Here is a 25,899-nt window from a genome sequence, read left to right as displayed (position 1 = left end):
ACACTATTGAATAATTTACATAAGATGACCATTTCTTAAAAAAAATAAGAAAACTTACACATACGTTTTTGAGAGCCTGAAACAGTGTACAAGAACAATTGTTAGTACAGAGGATTTTTGTGAAAGAGCTGATTTTATAAAAATGCAATAGCTCAAAGGTTGATAGAAAAGGTTCCCTCTGTACATTTTATTAAGCATGTCTGTACTTTGGACAAGTATAAAATGTCCCTTTTTAATAATAAAAAAGTTTGGATGCTGAATGGTTGAAACTTCAAAGTCTAGGAAAGATTCTTATAATAACATATAAATATATTGTGTATTGTAAATATTGTGGTAAAAACAGACTGTGCCCAGGTACACCTATTGAAACTGTTCCAGAAGACCAAATTTTGGAATAACTACTCAATAGTGGAATGATGGCCACCAATTTAGATGTCCTTTAATGGAGGTAATTCCATAAATTTTTCCATGGCTACCAGTCACAATGACTTTCTTACATTTAGGGTTAATGCCTACAAGTTCTACAAGTCCATACAGATAATTAAATAACTTTCACTAGATCCATTCCATGAAACTATGAAACAGATAGAGCCACTCAAATCTTGGCCCAACGGCTTCTTTGAGGTTGTCTAGGCATGCACTTCTATGTCCTGAAGACACCTCCACCAAGATAACTAACAAAGCAAATGATCTGTGCAGACCTACAATCTGTGTCAGTGGTAGGAAACCAACAGGCTCCATAGAGCATCCCCATTTTACAGAGCCCCCAAATCCTCTTGTGACTGTGGCAAACCAAAAGAATGAATAGTTTTGGTTTTGACTGCATTGATGTGGGAAAGAAAATAAAAGTCCCATTTAAGCCTTATAATAAGCTTGTAACTTTAAAGTAAACTTCCAAAAAAGAAAACAGAAAACAATTGCCCCCACCCCCACCCCCAATGAGGGGAGGGGAAAAAAAAGCAGAAAATCCTGGCTCGGCCTTCTTCAGAATCCATTCATGACCACTGAGCTTCAGGGCATCACTCAATGGAGACTCAATTGCAGCAACAAAAACCAAAAAAATGTGTAGCTTAGAGGTGTCCACTCATGGCAATTTTAAGACCTGTGGACTTCAACTCTGAGAACTCAGAAGCATGGCTGGCTGGGGAATTCTGGGAGTTGAAGTCCATAGCTTTTAAAGTTGCTGAGCTTGGACACCCCTGGTGTGGCCTCTGTTCTAAACAATGTTTGACTTTTCAGCTGAATTCTGTTTTTGAATGGCTGATACAGTGAGCTGTTATATTAACTTTTGGACTCCCCACGGGAGAATTCAAACCTTCATATTTCATGTACAAAATAGTTTTTCTTGGCTGTTACATATGGGTGCTGAAATGATTAATTTACTTTGTTACAGCTGGAGCCATTCTTGCAGGCAGCATCTCCAAGGATTGGATCCACTCTACACTTTTGGCTCCAGTTGTGCAGCAGCTGTCTGCTCACATCTTATTTTCTTTTGTTTTTAAACAGCATTTTTTTGGGGGGGGGGGTCATACACAGAGCTTTGTGGCAAAAAATGTCACAGGGATCAACAGTCTATGTTTCTATGCAACTTCCTTAGCAGTAAACAGTGAGGGAATAGATCCACTTTGTAAAAGTGGTAACAAACTATATTTGCCAAATGGAAGTTAAGAACAAAAGATCAAGTGATAAATTGCTTTGCAGGGGAAGGGGGAATTAGATGCCACAAGAGAAAAGCGAGATTTTTGTTGTTATGTAATTCCCAGATTACTATGTAGCTTGTAGATAAATCAATTTAATGTTGTTTGTAGAATAGTTTTATTGTTGGTTATATTTTTAAAAAAGTGTTTTAAAGCTTTCTTCAACCAGATTTTGCTCTCCATATGTGAATCAAGCCTTAGAATTCCCTAGCTGTCATTTTTCTCCTGAGAATGCAGGATATAAATCCCCACATACAAAGAGGTTTAAGGAAACCAGGCTGCCAAAGAATACAATGGTTGGACACCATCAACCAGAGCATAGGAAAACTCAAAGAAGCAATGCAGCATGGAAGATGCGGAGAGACCTGGTCCATAGAAATGCCAAGAGTTGGACATGAATGAACAGATAACATCACCATACAGGGAGGTTTAACTCAGATTGAGAGAGATTGAACTAAGACTATTTTGCAAAAAAAAAATTAAAATTTCTAGATTTTTCTCAAATGTAACTGGAGCATCTCAGCCACAGATAACTATTACTGTTGCTACTTGCAAATATAATTTTGAAAGCTATTAAATATATTTATTTCTAATTTAAAAGTTGGGCCACTTGTAGGATCTCCATTGATTGAAGTCTTGCCAATGAAAGGAGGAAGAGATTGCCCTATATCAGACATGTCAAACTCGCAACATCACGTGACGTATTGGAACTTTTTCCCCATTTCAGTTTCCTCGTGATGCATCCAGCCCACGGGCCAGCAGTTTGACACCCTGCCCTGTATGATTCATAACATAGTTATTTCAGCTCATAGTCTTTCACTCTATTCTCACCCCATTCGTAGTGTTGAGTCTTCAAGTTTGGAAGGATTGCTCTATAGAAAATCAGCCTCTTACTACCTTACTTTTTTTTTTAAGGTTGGACATCCTGAGCTGTTTAGGGGAGTTCAGAAGCCTAAGCTTCTGTCCACCTAACACTTTGAAAGTATGTTCTATGTGAGTAGATAGATAAGTACCACTTTGGTGGGGAGATGAGCTAGTACTCTGTGCAGGCAGTCAAATTCCTAATGGTTCTGAACTTTCCCTGTTGCAGCGCCTACTTGCAAGGCAACTCCGGGGATGGAGGGGGCCTTGGGTGATGCTGCAAGAATTGCTGTTTGTCTTCTCTCTGGCAGGAAACCAGCTTGTCCTCCTCTGCTGAACTTTGGGAAGTGTGCAAGCGTTTCAAATAACAGGACTGGTACCATGGCAAGCCAAACTACTGTAATGACCCCATATGCTATTAATAATAATTCCTACATACCATTACAGGCGATGAATTCCATAGTCTGGAAGCAATGCAGGAGAAGCCCTATGTCTGTGTGCACAAATTTCAGCTTCCTAACAATGTGGGTATCTTTAAAAGGCCTCTCCTGTGGATTGTAACAACCATATAGATTCATAATGGGAGAAACACTTCTCTTATACGTGCAGGCCCAAACTGATAGACAGACATCGCTGCTAAAGTAATTCATCTTAAGCATTACTCTTCTGGGTCGATTCAAAATTTGGAATATAGATATTTTCTTCTTTTAAACTTAAAAAAAAAGTTGTGCTTTCTTCTTATTTTGGTTCCTTAAATATATGGCTGAAGTTCTCAGTTTATGACTAAACATAGTGATGTGGCATATATTAGTGACTTCTTGCATTAATTTCCTATTGCTACTTCAGGGAAGAACAGGGTAGAACAACGGCTAATGACCCTTTTTTATCGGTCTACTATAGAGAGCGTCCTCTCGTATGGTATTGTGGTTTGGTATGCTGGTCTGACAGCCGTGGACAGGAAAGTATTACAGAGGGTAGTGAGCACAGCACAAGACATTGTGGGCTGTCCCCTGACACCACTGGATGACATCGCCAGGGCTCGTTGCCTTGGAAGTGTGAGGAAGATTCTCAGGGATGACTCACACCCTGGACGGTATCTCTTTACTCTCCTACCATCCGGTAGGAGATATAGGAGTATAGCCAGACGTACCAACAGGCTGAAAAATAGCTTTTATCCGTGGGCTGTTAGGCTTTTAAATGGGATATAATCTCTGTGAATTTATGCAGAATTGACTTGGGAGGCCGGTGTGTGGTGTAGTTGGTTCACATCGTGTGGTAGGATGGAGGGTTTGTTGTCACTGTGTGTTGGGGGGAGAGAGCATGGGGGGGGAGGCTCAGCTAATCTCAATGTACACATGGCTCTATATTTCCATTTCTTGTTTTGTCCTCACAGACACTAACTCTGTGGTATAGATTAGACTGTGATTCAGAATCATCCAGTGAAGTTTGTGCTTGAGCTGGGATGTAACTTGCTCCTCTCCCACTGTACACCAAGAAAGTAGATGTTAATTCTACAGGGCTTCCTCTGTGCCCTCAGGTTCTTGTGACAAAACCTTTGTTCCCCTATATCTGGGTATAGTGCTAGTTCTTTATCACCAGCGTTCTAAAAATTCAGCGCCCTTCCAGTATGTTCTGATTGTAATTCCCAGACTGCTTCACTTTTGTGAAGAGAAGCTCCAGCACATCCAGAAGAGTCAAACTGAAAAAATATCTATGGGCTCTGGAGGCCAATCTTCTATTTTTTTTTATTCACATATATTTCTAGTTCCTGCAAAACCTGTCAGTAATGATGTATTGGTTTCGATTTTCCTAAAGAGCGAAGTATCACAGATTATTTTTAGGGCTTGTCACAGTTGACTTTTACATAAAAAGTACCACGAGAGAGGTAGTCTAATCCAGTGTTTCTCATCCTTGGCAACTTTAAGATATGTGGATTTCTTAAAAAGGCTGGCTGGGGAATTCTGGGAGTTGAAGTCTACATATCTTAAAGTTGCTGAGAAACATTGGTCTGATCTATCTCACAGAATTATTGTTGGTAAGGACAAAATAGGAACTAAGAATTGCTCATGAGCTGCTAGAGGAAAGAAATCAATAATATATGCCACATCATCATGTTTAGCTGTAAACAGATATATTTCTTTACATAAGAAATGCCAGCAGGTTTTAAAGAAGGAGGTGGCAATGTGCCAGTAGATACCTCTCATTACATCCTCAGTATACTTTGGGATCCATTAAAAATAATAGACTCCAAAGTTGGAACTCTTCCTGTCCCTGTCTTAAAATATATTTAAATTATGTCAGGAACATGTCAGCGGGAGATTCACTGCACTCCCTAATACGGAACATTTCTCATTACAGGAAAGTTTAAAAGTTGTTCTCTATAGGTGTAGAATTATTATTATTATTTTTTAATTTGTGGAAAAAGTTTAAGAAAAGCCTCCAAGTTTCCTATAAATAGCTGTCTGCAAATGAAAAACTGGCTACAAACAAGCACCTTCCCAACCTTCTGATGTTTTATAGATGAGATCCTTAATGGAGCGTAATCTGATTCGCATTGTGGAAATTAAATTTTACAGGCGCCACAATTATTGGAGTTTTTCTTAGCCTTGTTGAGAAAAATCCACAACTGTCTGATAAAAGAAGCAAATGTGCATTTGCAATGTCTAAATTGGCACACTGCTTTGAACATTTAACATTTCTGATGGTTTGACTAAGAACCTGGACTATCTGCTTTTTGACTTGTTTTTAATTTAGTGGTCTACTGCGAAGAAGGAACATTTTCACAGCTGTTAAGTAGTAGTTACTTTGGTTTCAAAGAAGCCCCCTGAAGGTCTGCATGTTAATCACAAAGCATTGGTTTTCATTGTCTTGTGTTTGAACAACCCACTTATTCCCCACAGTAGTTTTCTAGAGGTAATGATCCAAAATGGACTAATAAACCCTTTCATGGTGTGGCAGCTCTTTCATCTCCATCCTTGATTTTATTGACCTTCACTGAAGTTCTGTATGACTTTGTAGTATAATTGCACTTAAGGAACTATGTATGATCTACTGTTTGGTGGGAATATCAATTTAACACATAGGAACTAAAAGCAATGGTTTAAAGCTAGGCAATTAGTAAGTGTGGGAATGTTGAACATAGAAATCATTGAGTGTCCTTTGAAAATATGATATCTCTGAAGATTACTTTAAGATCTCTAAGGAATTTTTCTTCTGCATAGCTTTAACCACTTACAGTATACCATCAGCCAGCCTTCTCTAAATTAGTGTTCTCTGAATATGTTGGCTTACTGTTGCCATCATCTTGTGGCTATCAATATTTGAACTCCAGCACATATGGACTACTCCAGTGTTAGGGCAAAACCTAGCTTAAATTCATTAAGATGTATCTCACTCCAAAAATGTTCCCTTCAGACTAAGTTTACTTCTAGGAGCAAAAGTTTCTCTTCTGTATCTCTTAACTTAGACAATTATTGGGTTAATAGGATAAGTTAATAGGATAAGATTTCTTTTGTTTGGCAAGACATTGTTAGCAAATCACTGCCAATTTGGGTGTCTTACCAATCTCAGACCTTATTATGTGATTCTAAAATTTGAATGTTTGTGCTTCATTATGATCTTAACTAATTTATTAAATTTATATGCTAAACATCTCATTTAATGACTCTGGGCTTATTGTTGAATTAGATTGTACTTTCTATTTTTATCATGCAACACTCTGGGAGTGCCTATATTTATGCCGGTCTTTTAATAGCTTATAATTATAATAGCTATTATAACGGTTTATTATTATACATTTACTCTTAAAAAGAATAGGACACATATTCATCAGAGTATTGATTTTTTTCAACTGCAGTTTTTAATTAAGGGCCAGTATATTCTATTCTATGAGAGGGACGTGGTGGCTCAGTGGTTTAGGACGCTGAGCTTGTCGATCAGAAGGTCGGCAGTTTGGCGGGTCGAATCCTGAGTGCCGCGTAACAGAGTAAGCGCCTGTTACTCGTCCCAGCTTCTGCCAACCTAGCAGTTTGAAAGCACGTAAAAATGCAAGTAGAAAAATAGGGACCACTACGGTGGGAAGGTAACAGCGTTCCGTGCGCCTTTGGCGTCTAGTCATGCCGGCCACATGACCACGGAGACGTCCTCGGACAAGCGCTGGCTCTTCGGCTTTGAAACGGAGATGAGCACCGCCCCCTAGAGTCGGAAACGACTAGCACACATGTGCGGGGGAACCTTTACCTTTACCTTTTATATTCTATAGTGCTCCAGAGTCATTATGTTGAAATAAGTAGACAAATTCATCAAATAAATAAATAATACTGCTCTGAAAATGCCCTAGCAAATACCCATTCCAGTAACAATGCCCCAGCCATTTAGAAACACATACTGTATTGATTACTACGGTAAATTGTTTTCTGCCCATACATTCTATTCTGTCTGTGGATTTGAGGTTCTTGCTTGGAAATAGACATATATGGCATTTCAAAATTGTTCATCAAAGATATGGAAAGACAAGGTGGTTGAACAGTTTATTTGAATGTGAAAGCTGTGTTTTCCGACACACATTTGCAAAGACACTGCTTCTTTAAGCAGCACAGCTACTGAAAATTCTTGGTGGAACGAGTTCTTCCTGATGTTTTCATGGAAACATGGGAAGCCAGGAAAATGGAAGACTGCTGGAGAACTGGTGATGCAAAGAAATATAGCCTGATTACCTCTTAACTAAATCAAGTTATTGATGAGCAGCGATACCCCGATGAAAATATTTCTGAAATAATACACATTAAACAGGTAGAACTAGCAATGAAACTTCTTTATTTGGTACACTGCTTGATAGAAAGAAAGTGGTCCACCTAATCCGTCTTCAGTTTTACAGCTGGGATAGAGTCAAGCCATCAAAGGAAGACAATTTTGCCTTTTAGGAATTTTGCGTATGGTTTTTATCCCTACTTGAGCTTGTAATAACAATCATAATCATGAATAAATCCAACAGAAGAAAAATAGGTCAGATACTGGATTTACTGAGATTAGAAATGACTCTACTTTTCATTGTGCTACTCATGATTGGCTGATTCAGAAATGATTTATTTCCAACATCATTATATCTAATTGCTTTACATCCTGAGAAAACCCAATATTTGCAAAAGAAATCCCTCTTATTTAGTCCTGTAGATACATCCTCTTTCTCCTCTAAATATACATGAGACACTAATGACAGAACACTGATGGCTCACAAAGAAGGGAACACAGAAGAAAGATATAACCAGGATACATGCATCCAGCAATTCTCAAATGTGAAAATTGTCAATCTATTAACAAATGTACACTGTGTAACTTCCTGCTAAAAAATGGCTGATCAGCCATAGATTCCGGGCATATCAAGGAAATGGTAGGCTAATTAATTAAGCAGCTGTTCTGGAAAAATGGGTGAAAAAAAGTTATTATAATGAACTTGAGAAGAGCAAATGGTCCTGGAGAAGAATCAACATGGTAGAAGAGAATATTTGTAGCTCAGGGTTGAACTGCAAAGTCCTTGGTGCTCTCTGGTTATTTTCGTGCAGATGCTTCATTACCAAACTAGGCAACATCATCAGTGCTAGTAGGAAGTGAGCTTTGCTCTCATTTGCTCTACCTACTAGCACTGTTGATGTTTTTTTAGGCCTTGAAGAGTCAACATGGTTTCTGAACAAATAAGATTACTACCTTTGAAGTTTAGCACATTTTAGTAGGCATGCCTTTGGCTCTCAGAGTCTTTCGTCATAATCTTGAACATATTTAGCAGTGATGGAATAAGAGGAAAGGAAAGAATTGATTGGTAACTGATAGGTGAACACGATTGAAAATAGGATAAAAAATATTCTGTGTTTTTGCCATCTTTTTGTTGAAGGGAGAAAGAAAACGGGAAAGACATGAGAACATACAAAAAGATAAATGGTCTGATAACAGTACTGTGGGGGACAATCAAGATATTCAAATCATCTTATTTTCTATAGGAGATTTAAAAGTGCTTTTTCATTTCTTTTGCTAACCCAAAACGTTCTGAAATTTCAGTAAAATTTGGCTGAGCTGTTTTTAATATAGCAGGAAAACAATTTGCACAGCAACTGCCCAAATGATGCAGAAATCCAAACAATTTCTATTTAAAATTGGATAAATGCTATTAAATTGATTCCTTGCATACATTGGCAGATTATCTTCCTGAATTTCAGAATGAAATAAATGTGAATACATAGTGCCCTCCTGTGGCTAAAAAGCATATTCTGTCCTATGAAACTACCGTAATTGCCAAACTACAGTGCATTTATAAATCAAGGAAGAGAGGAAGGGAGGAAGCAAGGGAAGAGAAATGCTGAAGAAGCAAGCATCTAAAGAGCTCATCTCCCAAACTGCCTACAACAGTAAACTATTCTAGTTGCTTTCCTGGCCAATGGGGAAATAAATAGAGATCTAGCAAAGCTTTATCTGTAATTTGCTGTTGTACCAGGAATTTCTGGAGAGAATGGATGGGGACTACAGTATGTATTTTCCCAAATTGTGATTCGCCTATGGAGGTTGTGTGTTGCCAGAACCACTAATGAGGACTGACTAGATTAGTGAATTGAGCTACAGTAAGTATGCTGTAGGATAGTGTCAGGTTTTCCTATGGACTACCGCTTCTGATATAACTAGCCTGAATTTAAATAATGCTTTCAGTTTGTTGCTAAGAATGATCAGTGATTCTATTACATTTCAATGCTCTTAGAGTAGAGTAGAGATATTATATATTCTCAAAAACATTACTGGGAAGTTTGATTTAATTTTCAGACAGAGGAGGTGAAAATGACATTATAATGCTTCTAACTGCAAATGCACCTCAGTTTGAATTTCCTGCTTTATTAAATTAAGAGGCTGCAGTATAAAAAGAGAGTTCCCCAGTGAGAATTTATCATTGCATTGGCTATTCAACAGAAGATTTCTTTTTCCTGTGCATAAAATTCTGGATCCAAGCAACATTAAATCAGTTGGTTTTCTAGACCAGATGCCCCCAACCTTTTGGGCACCAGGGACCGGTTCCGTGGAGAAAGTTTTTTCTGTGGTCCTGAGAATTGATTTTTTTTTTAGTTAGAGCACCTCATTTTAAAATTTGGGCAACACATAACACAATTATTCTTTAAAAAAACAATGGCAGTATGGCTATTCATCGGATTATTTTAATATAAAATTTAATTGTTTGATTTATTTATTTGATCTTGCTTTAGGTTAGGCAGTTTATAGATTTAACTTGTGTTGAATCCTATGGAATATTGCATGGAATGGTGTAAAATTCTGTGTACTCTAACTCTTTGCTGACTATGCCTGTCTAACTCTCAAGGGCTTTGATAGTTTTTTTTTTATACATTTAATTTATATAGCTGCCCATTTCAACCAATGACACTATGCGGCATACATCATAAAAACATTAAACAATTAAACAAGTAAAACAATATAGAATAAATATACAGCATATGAAGTAAAACTATTGGTATAGATGTTAATATAGTCAACATTCAACACATTTGGTTGCCAGGCCTCTACTCATAACTGAAACTATAAAACCTGAATTCTCAAATAGTTGAGACAGATGAACAGAAATCACTAAAGCTTACAATATCACACAGTGCTTTCCTGAAAGGAACATAGGTAAAATCAGTGGCCAACATGGTGGGTATGAGCACACATAGTATCGAGGCAACAACAACAACAAAATGAACTTAAGTAAGTAGCATATTCTTAGAGGATGGAATCCAGCAATTAGTTGATATACAATACTTTAAAATATTATCCAGCTACCGAGGGCAAATTTTAGAATGTATTTTTTTGGGTGGGGTGGGTGGAGTTCAGCAGTTGAGTACCTGCTAAATAACAGCTATAAGAATGGAATAACTCTTCTTTGGACCAGTGAATCTCTGCACATCACAAAAGATTGTGAGTCAGTCGCTTTGCTGTGAAGGTCTTTCTGAATAAATTAGGTGTAGATAGCTCTACCAGTTCAGTTGGAAAATCTGAAAAATTAGCCTGTGATTAGCCAGTGATTAAAAATAAAATTATTGCCAATCTTTTAGCTGTATCTTGCTCTATATATTAATCGGGGAGGGCATATCTATTATTCACAAGTGTCTTGTAAATGAGAGTGTGTAATCGCAGTGATTTATGTCATTTGCATGATGCATTGTTATGCAGATGATACACATTGACTAAAGTTATATAATTTGCTTTTTTTTTTTTTAGGAAAGAGGACACCGAAGAAAAAGGATAAGAAGAAGAAAAAAAAGAATTTAATGGAACAAGCTCAGAAGCAGCACAGTTTTTTCCTAGCTACAGACCGAGCTAGTCAATAGAGACATTTGCCCAGGGCCTGTTGGTGATACATGTGGGTTGTTTTTTTTTAGTTTATATCTTGTTTTTGTTTCTTTTGCAAAATACACAGAAGCTGCTATTAGCTCCTGCATGAGGAAGCACTGCAATTCAGCTGCTCAGACAGCATTTGGACCTGGGGAAAGAGGAGAACATCCACAAGCTTGTTTGTGTGTGTTATTTATACTTTTATGATTAATGTGGTTCTTATTGTTCTCATTGTTCCCCAAACATGGTCCCTCCAGGACTGAAGAAAAGCACTGAGTTCAATCAGTGGAAATGTGTCAAATATGTCTTTTGAGGGTTCCCTTCCCCCTTTCATTTAAATTTGGTGCCTGCAAGAAGGAAATATTTGACTTCTTGGCACAGGACTTTGGAGACAAGAGCATCAGGACTGCATGGCACCATGGGATAAGTTCCTATTTCTACAAGGCGAAGAAATTGGGAAGTTAGAATTGCATATTGTTTTTCAAACTACATTTTCAAGACTGAAGGATACCAAGAAGATATCTGTAGGTAACACACTTGGTCCTCAGCACACCTGCTATACTGGAACAGCTGTATAGTCAAACTGCTCTTGACTGATATATGGAATTATGGCTTAGTATTTCAGGAGCATAGTGGTTCCCATGTGTACATATCATGCTGTCTACATATAAATAAACCTATTTACATTAGAGGTTGGATCTGTTTTCCATGTGTGCAGTTCATCATTTGAACACATAAAGATGAGTGCTCAAAATGAAATATAATACTGTCCTTTATACAAATCTGTCCAAGCCAGCTTTGACTGTTGACAGCCTGACAACATAGCTTGCTCTTATGAAGTTTAGTGTTTTCCTGGCAGTGCGAACCTACCTCTGAAATCTTTCCTTCAAAGACTATCTGCTGGCTACGATCAAGTGATGACATTCCATTCGAAAACAAAACCACTTTCTAGAGTTGAACGAAACCATATTTCTAATAATAACAATAATAATAATAATAATAATAATAATAATAATAATAATAATAATAATAATAATAATGTTTACTGAATAATAATAAAAAGTACTGGTATGCTGTTGTTTTTAAAAAAATTAAAAAAGGAAATAGACTTTAAGAAAAGGAATTAAAAGGTAAATAAGTTCAATGATGTTAATTCTGAATGAACTTGCAGAAACTGTAAGGAGACCTCTATACCCTCCAAATGGTGTTGAGCCACAGATGATGATGATGATGATGATGATGATGATGATGATGATGATATCCATTCAGTCATCTCTGACTCTCAGTGATTCTATGGACCTGGACTCTTCAGTCTTGTTATCTTCAGATCTTGCACTATTTCTTTGAGTTGTTCTATGCTCTGGCTGTTGTCAGCTTTGATGATGTCCAGCCTCTGTGTTCTTTGGCCACTTGGTTTTCTTTTACTGCTAACTCTTCCAAGCATAATTGAATTCCCCCACATGACACAGCCAAAATAAGAGCCACAAATATCCACCTGTAATTATGATGGCTAACACATTTGGGAATTGGAATCTAATCACATTGGAAAGTTTCCTGCCTCTTCTATAAGATCAGTAAGAGGCAGCATCTGGAGCATTGAAAATAAGAGAAATATCTTTCAAAATCCATTATTGGGCCTCCCCAGTAAACCAGACAGGAAACATGACTAGAGGAGCTAAATCTATTTTATTGTAAGGCTACATTGATAGAGCCTTCCAGATCTGAAGGAACCAACTTCCCACCATCACTTAACCATCTGACCTATTAGGGGAGGTCCTTCCTAAGTTTCTTTCTCTGCCCCTTAAGCTCTTGGGGGCTGCTCCGTCTCTTGTCAGATTGTTTTCTAGACACCATCTATTTCCCTTTTCCCCCAAAGGCATCCACACATTCTATTACATCCACCAATTGATGATTCCCACTGGTGAGTGAATATCTACATCTGGTGCTCTTCCACAGTGAAATAATATAGTCAAATGGAGGTGCTTAGCAGATAACAACACACTGTGTGAATGTGGAGAGATTTACAACCTGGCCCATCTGCTGGTATATTGGCTCCTACCAGAAACAAGTACTGATAACAGCAATAGCAAGAGCACTTAGACTTATATACTGTTTTTAGTGCTTTACATCACTCTAAGTGATGAGTGATGAGCCTATTGCCCCCAAAAATCTGGGTCTTCATTTTATCAACCTCAGAAGGATGGAAGGTTGAGCAACCTTGAGCCGGTTGGAACTGAACTCCTGTCAGTGGCCAGGACGTAGCCTGCAATTCTAACCACTGCCACCAATTATTTTTGGCCAATGACAAAGCCAGAAAGGTGGCTTCATTCTGGCAGTTTAAAGTTTGACCTAGACATGGAAGAAGAAGAAGAAGAAGAAGAAGAAGAAGAAGAAGAAGAAGAAGAAGAAGAAGAAGAAGAAGAAGAAGAAGAAGAAGAAGAAGAAGAAGAAGAAGAAGAAGATGATAATGGCTCACTACAGAAGGAACTTTGTTTTGTCTTATCTGGTCTACAGGATTAATTAAAATATATTAAACAATCCAGTCCTGAAAAATTAGTTTTAAGTGATTTTTTTCTTCACTGCTATAGTCTTTTATTGAATGTGCACCCCAGCCCTGTCCTCCCACACCCAGAATTCCAGATCCTTTGATATTTATTCCTAAGATCCAAAGGATATTAAACTTGAATTCACCTAGAAAGAAACCTTCAACCACATAAAATTCAAAGGTTTATAGCAAAGATGATGAATTTCTAGGCACACAATCCTACACAATGTTGGTTGCAGACTAAATCATTACCCACAACCAGAGTGGATCACTTCCCCACTCCGGTCCCATTGCTACTTCCATGTCCTTAAAATTGTGAAGGTTCAGCCTATGATGCCTCCAATGGTGCCTTATTTTGAAACTGCTGTTACTCATTTGTGAGAATCAAAGTAGAGAAAACAGGTAACTATGAAGTGTGTCTTCTATTTAACTCATATCAAGGACTCATTCTAATTAGCTTGGTATGCCTTGTCATTAAAACTTCCAGTAAAGTGATTCAAAGTTTTCCCATTTGGAAGTATTAAGCGACCACCAGCAACATTCCTCCATGGACTTAATACCAAAAGCAAAACCTTATTCAAATGCCTTAATTGAAAAGGAAAATATTTCAAATGGCAAACTCTATAATTAGATCACTGCATTAACATTTGACTATAAAGAATTGGAATTTTGATAATAGATAGATAGATAGATAGATAGATAGATAGATAGATAGATAGATAGATAGATAGATAGATAGATAGACTCTTCTTGAAACTTCCAGTGATGAAGCTCCCTCAACTTCTAAAGGCAATCTCTTCCATTGGTTGATTGTTCTCACTGTCAGAAAATTTCTCCTTATTTCTAGGTTGAATCTCTCCTTGATCAGTTTCCATCCATTATTCCTTGTGTGGCCTTCAGGTGCTTTGGAAAATAGGGTGATCCCCTCCTCTCTGTGACAGCCCTTCAAATATTGGAACACCTCTATCATCATCTCCGTCTGTGTAATGTGGAAGAAAAACTCCTGCATTCCAAATTCCTATTTTATTTAAATAGTAAAGAATTTCACAGTGAGAAAAGTCCTCTGGGTCATATGCCTTAAACATGGTCCTGAGGGTATTTATCATGGCTGTGCTGTATACTGTAAATTTAGGTGATGTAAGGTGTTTTTGTTGGAACAAACCTGTGCAAAATTATGTCAGCACTAGTCTGAATAACTGACCACAATCTGAAGTTCTTGGAAGTTGAGGATATTAATTACTGTTTCTAGTGTGCCTTTTATAAACTGCCTTTTATACAATGGTTTCACTGAATTTTGACAGAGAAGCAACCTAGAACTAAGGAGAACGGTGAGAACAGTGGAACAGCTTACCTTCAAAAGTTATGGGTGCTCCATTACTGGAGGCTTTTAAGAAGAGACTGGAGACAGCCACTTGTCTGGAATAGTATAGGGTCTCCTGCTTGAGCAGGGGGTTGGACTAGAACAGGCATGTCAAACTGCTGGCCCGTGGGCTGGACGCATCATCCCAAAACTGCACCCACCCCATTGCCGGCAATGGGGAAAAAGTCGCGATACATTGTGCGACGTCACATGATGTCGCGAGTTTGGCACGCCTGGATTAGAAGATCTCCAAGGTCCCTTCCAACTCTCTTATTCTACTGTATGTTATTCTATGTCTCCCCTGGTCCTTCTCTTTGTTAGACTAGCCCTGCCCAGTTCCTGTAAGTATTCTTCATCTGTTTTAGCCTTCAGTCCCCTAATCAACTTTGTTGCTCTTGTCTGCACTTTTTCTCGAGTCTCAAGATATTTTTATAGTATGGAGACCAAAACTGGTTGCAGTATTCTAGGTGTGTTCTTACTGAGGCTTTATAAATACTTTATTTATTTATTTATTTATTTATTTATTTATTTATTTATTTATTTATTTATTTATTTATTTGGATTTATATGCCGCCTTATCTCCCGAAGGACTCAGGGTGGCTAACAACAATAACATACAATAATACAGAAGTTAAAAGAAAATTAAATTAATGGCCCTGTAGAATAAATTAAAATTAAAATTAAAATAAGTTAAAAATTAAAGTTAAAAATTAAAAACATAATTAAAATCCCTGTCAGTCCAGATCAGCCTGGTGGAAAAGGAGTGTTTTGAGGCCGCGGTGAAAGGACTGGAGATCTGGGGCCATCCGAAGCTCAGGGGCGAGCTGGTTCCATAGGGAACTTTAGTAGGAAGGTAACAGCATTCCATGTGCCTCAGCGTATAGTCATGCCGGTCACATGACCATGGAAGGATCTTCAGACGACATTGGCTCCCTTGGTTAGGAAATGGAGATGAACACCGCCCTCTTAGACTCGGACATGACTGGACAGGGGAAACTTTTACCGTAATATTGATACATAGATTAAGCTTAAATTAGTAAATATAAGATTTATTTTTTGCTCAACTCTAAATAAAGCTAGGCCTTGGAAACTGCTGTTATCAACAAGCAAACATATACATAGAAATAAACACAAGGCTTATTGAGAAAAATACCTGTCACATATTTTGCTGGCAAGTACACAGGCATTACCTGTACAAAGAGATAAGAAAAAAGTAATAAAAATATGCTAGATTCTCAGTGCCATCAGCTTTCTAAAATATTTTCAATGAATGAAACTAAATAGTTGCCATGCATTTTAGCCTGTTTTTTTTAAAATAATATAGGTGATTTAGTATTAGCACAGCAGTATTAGAATAAATATTGTACTTAGTATGTGCAAGCTGAATTTAGAATAATTGATTAATGTACAATACATCACATAGAATTATGGAGTCAGAAGGAGCCATTTTAGCTACTGTGCAGAAAGTTAAATTAAATCATCCATAACTGATGATAATCTAGATTCTGTTGAATAGAATCTAGTGCAATGGCACTCAGTAATACTTTGAATCATTGGTTCCAAGGCTGAACTGACTTACTCATTGGAAAAAATTCCCAATATTTAATTTGTTCTGCTGTTCTATGTATCCCTTAAAGGATAGGAAATAGGTCTTGACATCTCTTTAAGTACTTGAAGAATGTTCCTCAATCATCTGATTTTTTCCAAGTTAAATATACCCAATTCCTCAGCATCTCCTTATAGGACTTCCTTAGTCCTTTACTCATCTTCACTGATTTTCTTTAATATGTTCTTAATCCTTCTTCAAATGTGATGTTGCAAATTGAACAGAATACTCAAGGCAAAGTCTTGCCGCTATAGAATAGAATGGAATATTTTTCTCCTGTAATTTAGAAATTATATTTTATGATAAAATAAAAAGAATAAATGGAAGATTAGGTTACAATTATCTCTATAATCATTCCTTCAGCCTTGGATTACTCATACATTTTAATTTGCTCACCTTTCTTCCTAGCTTGACACATTTTTATTTAACAGGTCTTTTGTTCCACTGAATGAATCAGTACTGTGAAAGCTTATGATATCTACCTGCCAAAAAGAAGAAAACAGACCTGTCAGCTAGTGACCTTTTTTAAAAAAAATGAAGAAAACCAAAAATCTTAGTCATAGCAAAAAGATGGTTTGGAATCTGAACACCTTCAGAGTATGAAACATAAAATTTGTATAATATTTAGGAAATTACAAAAATGTGACTTTTTAAGAAAGAGTTGTCGTATGTGGGTTTTTCCAAATGCTTCACATCCTTCCCAGTCTACACACACCTAAAATATTAGCTTATTCTCATGGCTTCTGTAATTCAGTGGGATTTAAAATTTTTTAATAACAACAACAACAACAACAACCATAACAACAACAACAACAACAACAACAACAACAACAACAACAACAACAACAACAACAATAATAATAATAATAATAATAATAATAATAATAATAATAATAATAATAATAATAATAATAATAATAATTTGGAAGGGACCTTGGAGGTCATCTAGTCCAACCCCCTGTTCAGGCAGGAAACCCTATACCATTTCAGGCAAATGGCTGTCCAGTCTTTTCTTAAAAACCTCCAGTGTTGGAGCATTCACTGCTTCTGGAGGCAGGTTGTTCCACTGGTTAATTGTTCTAACTGTCAGGAAGTTTCTCCTTAGTTCCAGGTTGCTTCTCTCCTTGATTAGTTTCCATCTGTTGCTTCTTGTTCTGTCTTCAGATGCTTTGGAGAATAGCTTGACTTTATCAAAAGATCATTTGGGTTGGTAGTTGTTGAGGTTTCTAAGAGAAGATACCCAACGGTTTAGAACTGGATTCTGAATAGAAAACAAACTATTCATACAGAGAAAGCTAAAATGCATTCAGACTGAACACACTCTTCTTCTTCTTCTTCTTCTTCTTCTTCTTCTTCTTCTTCTTCTTCTTCTTCTTCTTCTTCTTCTTCTTCTTCTTCTTCTTCTTCTTCTTCTTCTTCTTCTTCTTCTTCTTCTTCTTCTTCTTCTTCTTCTTCCAGTTATAGAAATAGCATAGGAATCAAGTTTCCTTTACAGTCCCTGAAGTGGTAGAAATAGTAGTAGAAGTAGTAGTAGAAATAGTGGTAGAAGTGGTGCACACTGGCTGAATCCCACCAATGCTTTAAATCCTTTTTTCAGTTCTTTTCAAAAGTATTTTGGAAAGTTCTTTAATGCAAGGTAGTTGTGACTTTTACCCCTACCCCCATAAAATGTGACTGAATTTAGCCTGTTTGATGGCTAAGCCATCAATATGTTTGGCTAAGCAATAAATATGTTTCAAATTGCAATAAGAAATGTTTAAAATACATATTTGGTGATAGAGTAAAATTTTGTCAAAGTTTATGAACATGTCCTGGTCTCTATCCCCATAAAATGTAGCTCCAGACCATGTTATTTCCATAGATACACAACAAATTTCATTTCCATTAAATACTATTGATTCACTATAGATTAGGGCTCTCCAACCTTGGCAACTTTATGACTTGTGGACTTCAATTAAGTTTAAGTTTAAGCTTATTAAATTTTTATACCGCCCTTCTCCCGAAGGACTCAGGGCGGTGAACAGGGCATATGAATAAAAATACAAAAGTACAAAAGTTAAAAAAAGGATTAAATTATTGCCCAAATTAAAACAATCAAAATATACAAACATTAAAACCCTGACTCCCCATCAGGCCAGGCCAGCTTGTTTGAATAAATGGGTCTTTAACCCGCGCCGGAAGGAGCGAAGATCTGGTGCCATCCGGAGCTCAACCGGCAGTTGATTCCACAAAGCCGGGGCGCCCACAGAGAAGGCCCTCCCCCTGGGGGCCACCAGCCGGCATTCTCTGACCGGAGGCACCCTGAGGAGGCCCTCTCTGTGGTAACGCACAGGGCGGAGGGGAGTCGACGCCAGCAGCAGGTGGTCCCCGAGGTATTCCGGACCCATGCCATGTAAGGACTTAAAAACCATCACCAAGACCTTGAACCTCACCCGGAAGACAACTGGTAACCAATGCAGCTCGCGGAGCAAAGGTGTAACATGGGAGTACCGGGAAACTCCCAAGACAACTCTCGCGGCCGCATTCTGTACCAGTTGGAGCCTCCGAGTGGTCTTCAAGGGAAGCCCCATGTAGAGAGCATTGCAATAGTCAAGACGAGAGGTCACGAGCGCATGAGTGACCGTACACAGGGCATCCCAGTCCAGATAGGGCCGCAACTGACGCACCAGGCGAACCTGAGCGAAAGCCCCCCTAGTCACGGCTACTATATGGTCTTCTAAGGTAAGCCGTGAATCTAGGAGGACTCCCAAGTTGCGGGCCCTATTCCTAGAATTCCTCAGCCAGCTATGTCATAAAGTTGCCAAGTTTGGACACCAGGTGATTATTGATTTAACATGATAAAACCAGGAGATCGAGAATATGAACCCTGACCCCAAGACCATCCCTTCAATATAGCATAGTAAGGAAGATGTTGGGCTGACATTAAGGAGATTCAGGTTCAGATTCAGTCATAGCCATGGAAATTTGGGGTAAGTCATTTTCTCTCAGTCCAAACTAGCCTCTAATCTTTTTCTTGTGGGGAAAAATAGAATCAAGAACACCACACACACCACTTTAAGTTCCTAAAAGGTAGGAAATATAAAACATAAATCTAATATATCCATCCATACTCTATTCTGAAATGAATAGTTAAATAATCAAACAGCAAGCATTTATGTTAAAAAAGAATGATCTGCAAACCTCAACATTTGCAGAAATATTTTGTCCTGAGCTAAAACTACTTTAACCCTTGAATCCCAAAGTTTCCCCAAATAGAAAATGACTGAGCTCAGGGTCACAGATTACTGTTAAAATGATTGGAATGCAATCTCCTGGAAAGGGATATAGTGGAATTTTGTTGCAGATTCCATTTTGTATTCTTGCTATACCATTTTTAAAGTAATAAAACAAGCTGGACTTAGTGCAAATGTTGATTATATAATCTTAGTGAATAGAAACTGGCATAGATTCTAGGTTAACATTTGCTTCTGCAAAACTCTTCCAAGCATTTTCCCACTAACTATTAGAAATGTGGAAAGTGACTGTCTATTAGAATTATATGATTTTGTTTTTAATGGATCTGGTCCAAGCTAGAATTCATGCTCCCCACAAATATTATTTCTCTGTCCCTTCTTACTGGCAAAAACATAGGTTCAGCTTCAAATCCAGCTTTTCTAAAATCCAAAACTCTTTCAAGAAGACTGGAGAGAAAAATAATGTTGGATTTTTTTAACAATCCACAGTATAGCCATAATTCAGGCTGAGTTGAAAATTCTTTTAATTGGAGTTGGATTTGTGCTTGAAATGGGGATTGGTTTGGACTGGATCAAATATATGGAAAGCTTTTTATTCCCCTGCATTGTTGTGTTCCTCCCCCTCACTTTCTCCTTCTTGTCAAGATTTGCAAATCTCAAATAAAACAAAAAATAAAGTGAGAACCTATAGGTAGCAATACAAGGCAATTGTGTGACTCAGTAAAGACAGTCTGCCACCAGGAACATTTGAGTGTTTTTCACCCACATAACAGGTTAATGTACCTGTATATATTAGTCTTGAGGTTGCAAAATGGGGAGAAGTGAAAAATGGATTGAGGTTCATAATAATTTGCTTAAATATCCATGTAACTATATAACTTTCTCTCTCTCTCATATCTATCATCTCACATCTCTCTATCGATTTGTTATCTATCTATCTATCTATCTATCTATCTATCTATCTATCTATCTATCTATCTATCTATCTATCTATCATCATGTAAATAATATTTAAATATTTGAATATTGTAAAATATATATTTTTAAATAAATTATTTATTCATATGACTTTATCTTGATTTCCTCCAGGAGCTCAAGATGGCATGCAGAAAACCCTTTTTGAATTATTCCACAAAAACTATATTGTGAAGTAGGTTGGATTGAGACAATGAGTAGTTCAAATTACCCAGTGAATTTCCATCCATGTCTGAGGAATCACTTCAGCTTCACACAGTTGTGGTCCATAATCTTAATCATCACAGCATAATGTCTCCAAACTCAAATTTTATTAAATGTACTGAGAAATTATGTGGAAAACTTTAAATATAATGTAGGCCAGAAATTAAGAAATTTCCCATTCCAATGTCCACCATATTTGTAAACAGTGTGTTTATATATATATATAAACACACACACACACACACATACACATACATATACATATACATATACATACATACACACACACACACACACACACACACATATATATATATATATATATATGTGTGTGTGTGTGTGTGTGTGTGTGTGTGTGTGTGTGTGTGTGAAATGTTTGTTAAGTATTTAGATTACCTTGCTAGGCCCCAAACATGGGACAAATCCTATTTCCTGTTTCAGCCTAACCCAAGGCCATCCACAGGCAGTGGTCACAGTAGTGACAGCTCATATTTGTGTAAATTTTTTGGATTGCTAACAAAGAAGGGTATGGCTGACTGATGAGAACAAATACGTTTGAAATGCATATCAGTCTCCCTTTAATTCTTTGTTAGCAATCAAAAAAATTTACACACACACACACACACACACACACACACACACACACACACACATGATAAAGGTTCCCCCGCACATGCGTGCTAGTCGTTTCCGACTCTAGGGGCCGGTGCTCATCTCCGTTTCAAAGCCGAAGAGCCAGCGCTTGTCCGAGGATGTCTCCGTGGTCATGTGGCCGGCATGACTAGACGCCAAAGGCGCACGGAACGCTGTATATATTGCATTAAAAATCTGATAAACTCTTTCAGCAGTCGGTAATGTAATTGGGGAACTTTGGAGTCATTTAGACATAGAGTTCAAGGTGGAAAAGAGAGATGTTTACCTTCAGGAGGAATCTTGAAAAATTCTAGTCTTGTGTCTTCTCGTGTTATCAAACAGCTTCTTCTGGATTCTCAGGTGGCTGATTTTGATTCTGACCTCTCTAACATTGAACAACCATTTTCAGATGTAACTTGTTTTTTTAAAAACAAAACAAAACCCAAAACATAAATCCTTTCTTTTTCAATAATCTGGATTTAATTTTGACATTAAAGTAACACTGAGCCTTTAATCTGGAGCACTTTGACAGCTGAATTTAATTTTTATGTGTATATACAGAAGCAAATGAAAAAATGTGCACATTTGCTTTGGTTCTTGCATTAGCCCGGCTTGCCTTGTGTGTCAACCACTCCAATTAAGATGTCAGATGCTACCCGCAGGACTTAAAACAAAACTCAGCTTTTTGTCAGCTTTTCATTAGGCTAATAGTAAAAATCTCAGTTCCATATGTCAGCCTGGTCCGGTTTAGGAACCCACCAGATGAGAAGATGCTAATTCCCAGAATTCCCCTACCAGGATGGAAGTTGCTGAGAATTCTGGAATTAGTCACATATCTATAGGGTACCAAGACTGGAGCAGGCTGTGTAATGTCCACAGAGGAAGCAGTTAACCTCTACGATAGCTTTAAGATGGGTGGACTTCAACTTTGCAACTAGCAAATCCAGTAGGGGAAGCTGGATTTGCTTAATGACTGCATGATTTGCTTAACAATTGATTTGCTTAACTAGCATGGCAAATAAGGTTGTAAAATCGGGTGTGACTCACTTAACTTGCTCAGTACAAGTAGCCCTCAACCTACAACCACAACTGAGCCCAAAATTTATGTTGTTAAGTGAGAATTTGTTAAGCGAGTTTTGCCCCATTTTACAACTTTTCTTACCACCTTTGTTAAGCAAATCACTACAGTTGTTGAATTAGTAATATGGTTGTTAAGTGACTCCGGTTTCCACATTGACTTTGCTTGTCAGAAGGGCGCCAAAGGTGACTCTGGGACACTGCAACAGTCATAAATGTGAGTCAGTTGTCAGTTGTCAAGCATCCGAATGTAAATCACATGATCATGGGGATCCTACAGTGGTCATAAATCTAAAATGGTATAGGGTTTCTTGCCTAAGCAGGGGGTTGGACTAGATGACCTCCAAGGTCCTTTCCAACTTTATTAAGAACTAAGGAGAAATTTCCTGGCAGTTAGATCAATTAATCAGTGGAACAACCTGCCTTCAGAAGCGGTGAATGCTCCAACACTGGAAGTTTTTAAGAAGAGACTGGACAGCCATTTGCCTGAAATGGTATAGGGTTTCCTGCCTGAGCAGGGGGTTGGACTAGATGATATCCAAGGTCTCTTCCAATGTTATGATGATGATGATGTGTTAAAATGTGATCATAAGTCACTTTTTTCAGTGCTGTTGTAACTTTGAACGGTCACTAAGCGAACTGTTGTAAGTTGAGGACTACCTGCAATGGAAATTCTGGTCCCAACTGATAAGAAGTCGAAGACTACTTGCATACAAAGGCCTTAAATTTGAAATATTCTAATCTTGAGACATTCAGATCTAAATGTAAATCATTGTTTCAAATTCAAGAAAATTTGCTCTGACATTTTCGAAAGTGTTCTAGCCAATCCAGAAGGGTCCTTTGCTTGAAATGTATTGCAAGTGAAATAAACATTTCTACCTCAAAATGGGCTTCTTTAAGCTTGAGATGCGTTTGCCGAAGGCATTTTGTTTTTTTGTTGTTAGCTGCGAAGTCGTGTCTGACCCATTGCGACCCTATGGACAATGTTCCTCCAGCGTATGTTGGCAATTTGATCTCTAGTTCCTCTGCCTCTTCGAAATCCTTCCTGTACTTCTGGTAGTTCTCGATCCACATACTGCTGGAGTCTAGCTTGTAGGATTTTAAGCATAACTTTAGTAGCATGAGAAATGAGTGCAATGGTGCAATAGTTTGAACATTCTTTGGCACTGCCTTTCTTTGGAATTGGAATGTAAACTGATCTTTTCCAATCCTGTGGCCACTGTTGAGTTTTCCAAATTTGCTGGCAAATTGAGTGTAGCACAGTTATTGCATTGTCTTTTAAGATTTTGAATAGCTCAGCTGGAATACTATCATCTCCACTAGCTTTGTTGTTGCTCAGCTTTTCTAAGGCCCACTTCACTTTACATTCTAGGATGTCTGGCTCGAGGTCAGTGACCACCTCATTGTGATGATCAGGGACGTTAAGCTCATTCTTGTATAGTTCTTCTGTGTAATTTTGCCACCTCTACTTAATCTCTTCTGCCTCTGTTAGGTCCCTGCCATTTTGGTCCTTTATCATGCCCATTTTTGCATGAAACATTCCCTTCATCTCTCCAATTTTTTTGAAAAGATCTCTGGTCCTCCCTATTCTATTGTTTTCTTCTATTTCTTTGCATTGTTCATTTAAGAAGGCATTCTTATCTCTTCTAGCAATTCTCTGGAATTCTGCATTCAATTGGGTGTATCTTTCTTTTTCTCCCTTGCCTTTCACTTCCCTCCTTTCCTCAGCTATTTGCAAAGCTTCTTCAGAGAGCCATTTTGCTTTCTTGCAGTTCTTTTTCTTTGGGATGGTTTTGGTTGCTACCTCTTGTACAATGTTGTGAACCTCTGTCCATAGTTCTTCAGGCACTCTGTCTATCAGATCTAATTCCTTAAATCTATTTGTCACCTCTACTGTATATTCAACAGGGATATGATTTAATTCATACCTGAGTGGCCTAGTGCCTTTCCCTACTTTCTTCAGTTTAAGCCTAAACTTTGCAATGAGAAGCTCATGGCCTGAGCCACAGTCAGCTCCTGATCTTGTTTTTACTGACTGTATAGAGCTTCTCCATCTTTGGCTGCAGAGCATATAGTCAATCTGATTTCTGTGTTGACCATCTAGTGATGTCCATGTGTAGAGCTATCTCTTGGGTTGTTGGAAAAGTGTGTTTGCTATGACCATCGTATTCTCTTGACAAAATTCTATCAGCCTGTGCCCTGCTTCATTTTGTACTCCAAGGCCAAACTTGCCTGTTATTCTGGTTATCTTTTGGCTTCCTACTTTAGCATTCCAATCCCCCATGATGATAAGGATATCATTTTTTGGTGTTAGTTCTATAAGGTGCTGTAGGGCTTCATAGAACCGGTCAATTTCATCCTCTTCAGCACCGGTGGTTGGGGCATAGACTTGGACTACTGTGATATTGAATGGTTTGCCTTGGATTCGAACTGAGATCATTCTGTCATTTTGGGGATTGTATCCCAGTATTGCTTTTCCTACTCTTTTATTGACTATGAAGGCTACTCCATTTCTTCTGAGGGATTCTTGCCTGCAGTAGTATACCTGATGGTCATCTGAATTAAATTCACCCATTCCTGTCCATTTTAGTTCGCTGATACCTAAGATGTCGATGTTCAGACTTGTCATCTCTTGTTTGACCACGTCCAGCTTTCCTTGATTCATGGATCTTACATTCCAGGTTCCTATGGAGAAAAAATCTTTACAGCATTGGACTTTCCTTTCACCACCAGACACATCCACAGCTGAGCGTCCTTTTGGCTTTGGCCCAGTCGCTTCATTCTTTCTGGCGCTACTAGTACTAGTCCTCTGCTCTTCCCCAGTAGCATATTGGATGCCTTCCGACCTGAGGGGCTCATCTTCCAGCGTCATATCATTTTGCCTTTTGGTACTGTCCATAGGGTTTTCATGGCAAAGATACTGGAGTGGGTTGCTCTTTCCTTCTCCAGTGGATCACATTTTGTCAGAACTCTCTGCTATGACCTTTCCGTCTTGGGTGGCCCTGCACGGCATAGCTCATAGCTTCATTGAATTACGCAAGCCCCTTTGCCACGACAAGGCAGTAATTCTCTTTTCCAGGGAATTCCAATAAAAAAGGGGAGACCTCAAAATGGTGTCTAGACCTCTAGCTCTGAGCAGATTGCTTTTTGCCAGACATCATCTGCTTCCTAATTTTTAGGAATGTTAAATGCTTTGCCCACCCCCATCTTTCTTTCCTAAAAAGGGGGCAGAGGGAATGTTGGTGAAGAAGAGCAACTTCTATGGAGGCTATGTCAGGATTGGCCACATCAGTTTCTGCCCACTTTGCTAATAGTGCATCTGGATGTATTTAGAGATGGAGGAGGAG

The 25,899-nt window shown here is 38.1% G+C and overlaps 1 protein-coding gene across 2 annotated transcripts in view; it reads left to right on the top strand.

Annotated features, from left to right (window-relative positions):
- Positions 1 to 11,329, top strand: part of RSPO2 (R-spondin 2) — a gene marked incomplete at its 5' end in the record, with an annotated part of 119,736 nt that extends 108,407 nt beyond the window's left edge. For both annotated transcript variants that reach the window (XM_081326017.1, XM_081326016.1), the window contains one exon: positions 10,806 to 11,329. In XM_081326017.1, coding sequence (XP_081182143.1) covers positions 10,806 to 10,915 — 110 coding nt within the window. In that variant the 3' untranslated portion in view covers positions 10,916 to 11,329. The remainder of the gene's footprint in view (positions 1 to 10,805) is intronic.
- Positions 11,330 to 25,899: the final 14,570 nt, after the last annotated feature.

Source organism: Vipera berus, assembly GCF_964194415.1.
Source record: "Vipera berus genome assembly, chromosome: 3".
Taxonomy (NCBI): domain Eukaryota; kingdom Metazoa; phylum Chordata; class Lepidosauria; order Squamata; family Viperidae; genus Vipera; species Vipera berus.
Note: the sequence above shows the minus strand (reverse complement) of the source record. Positions and strands in the feature narration are given on the sequence as shown.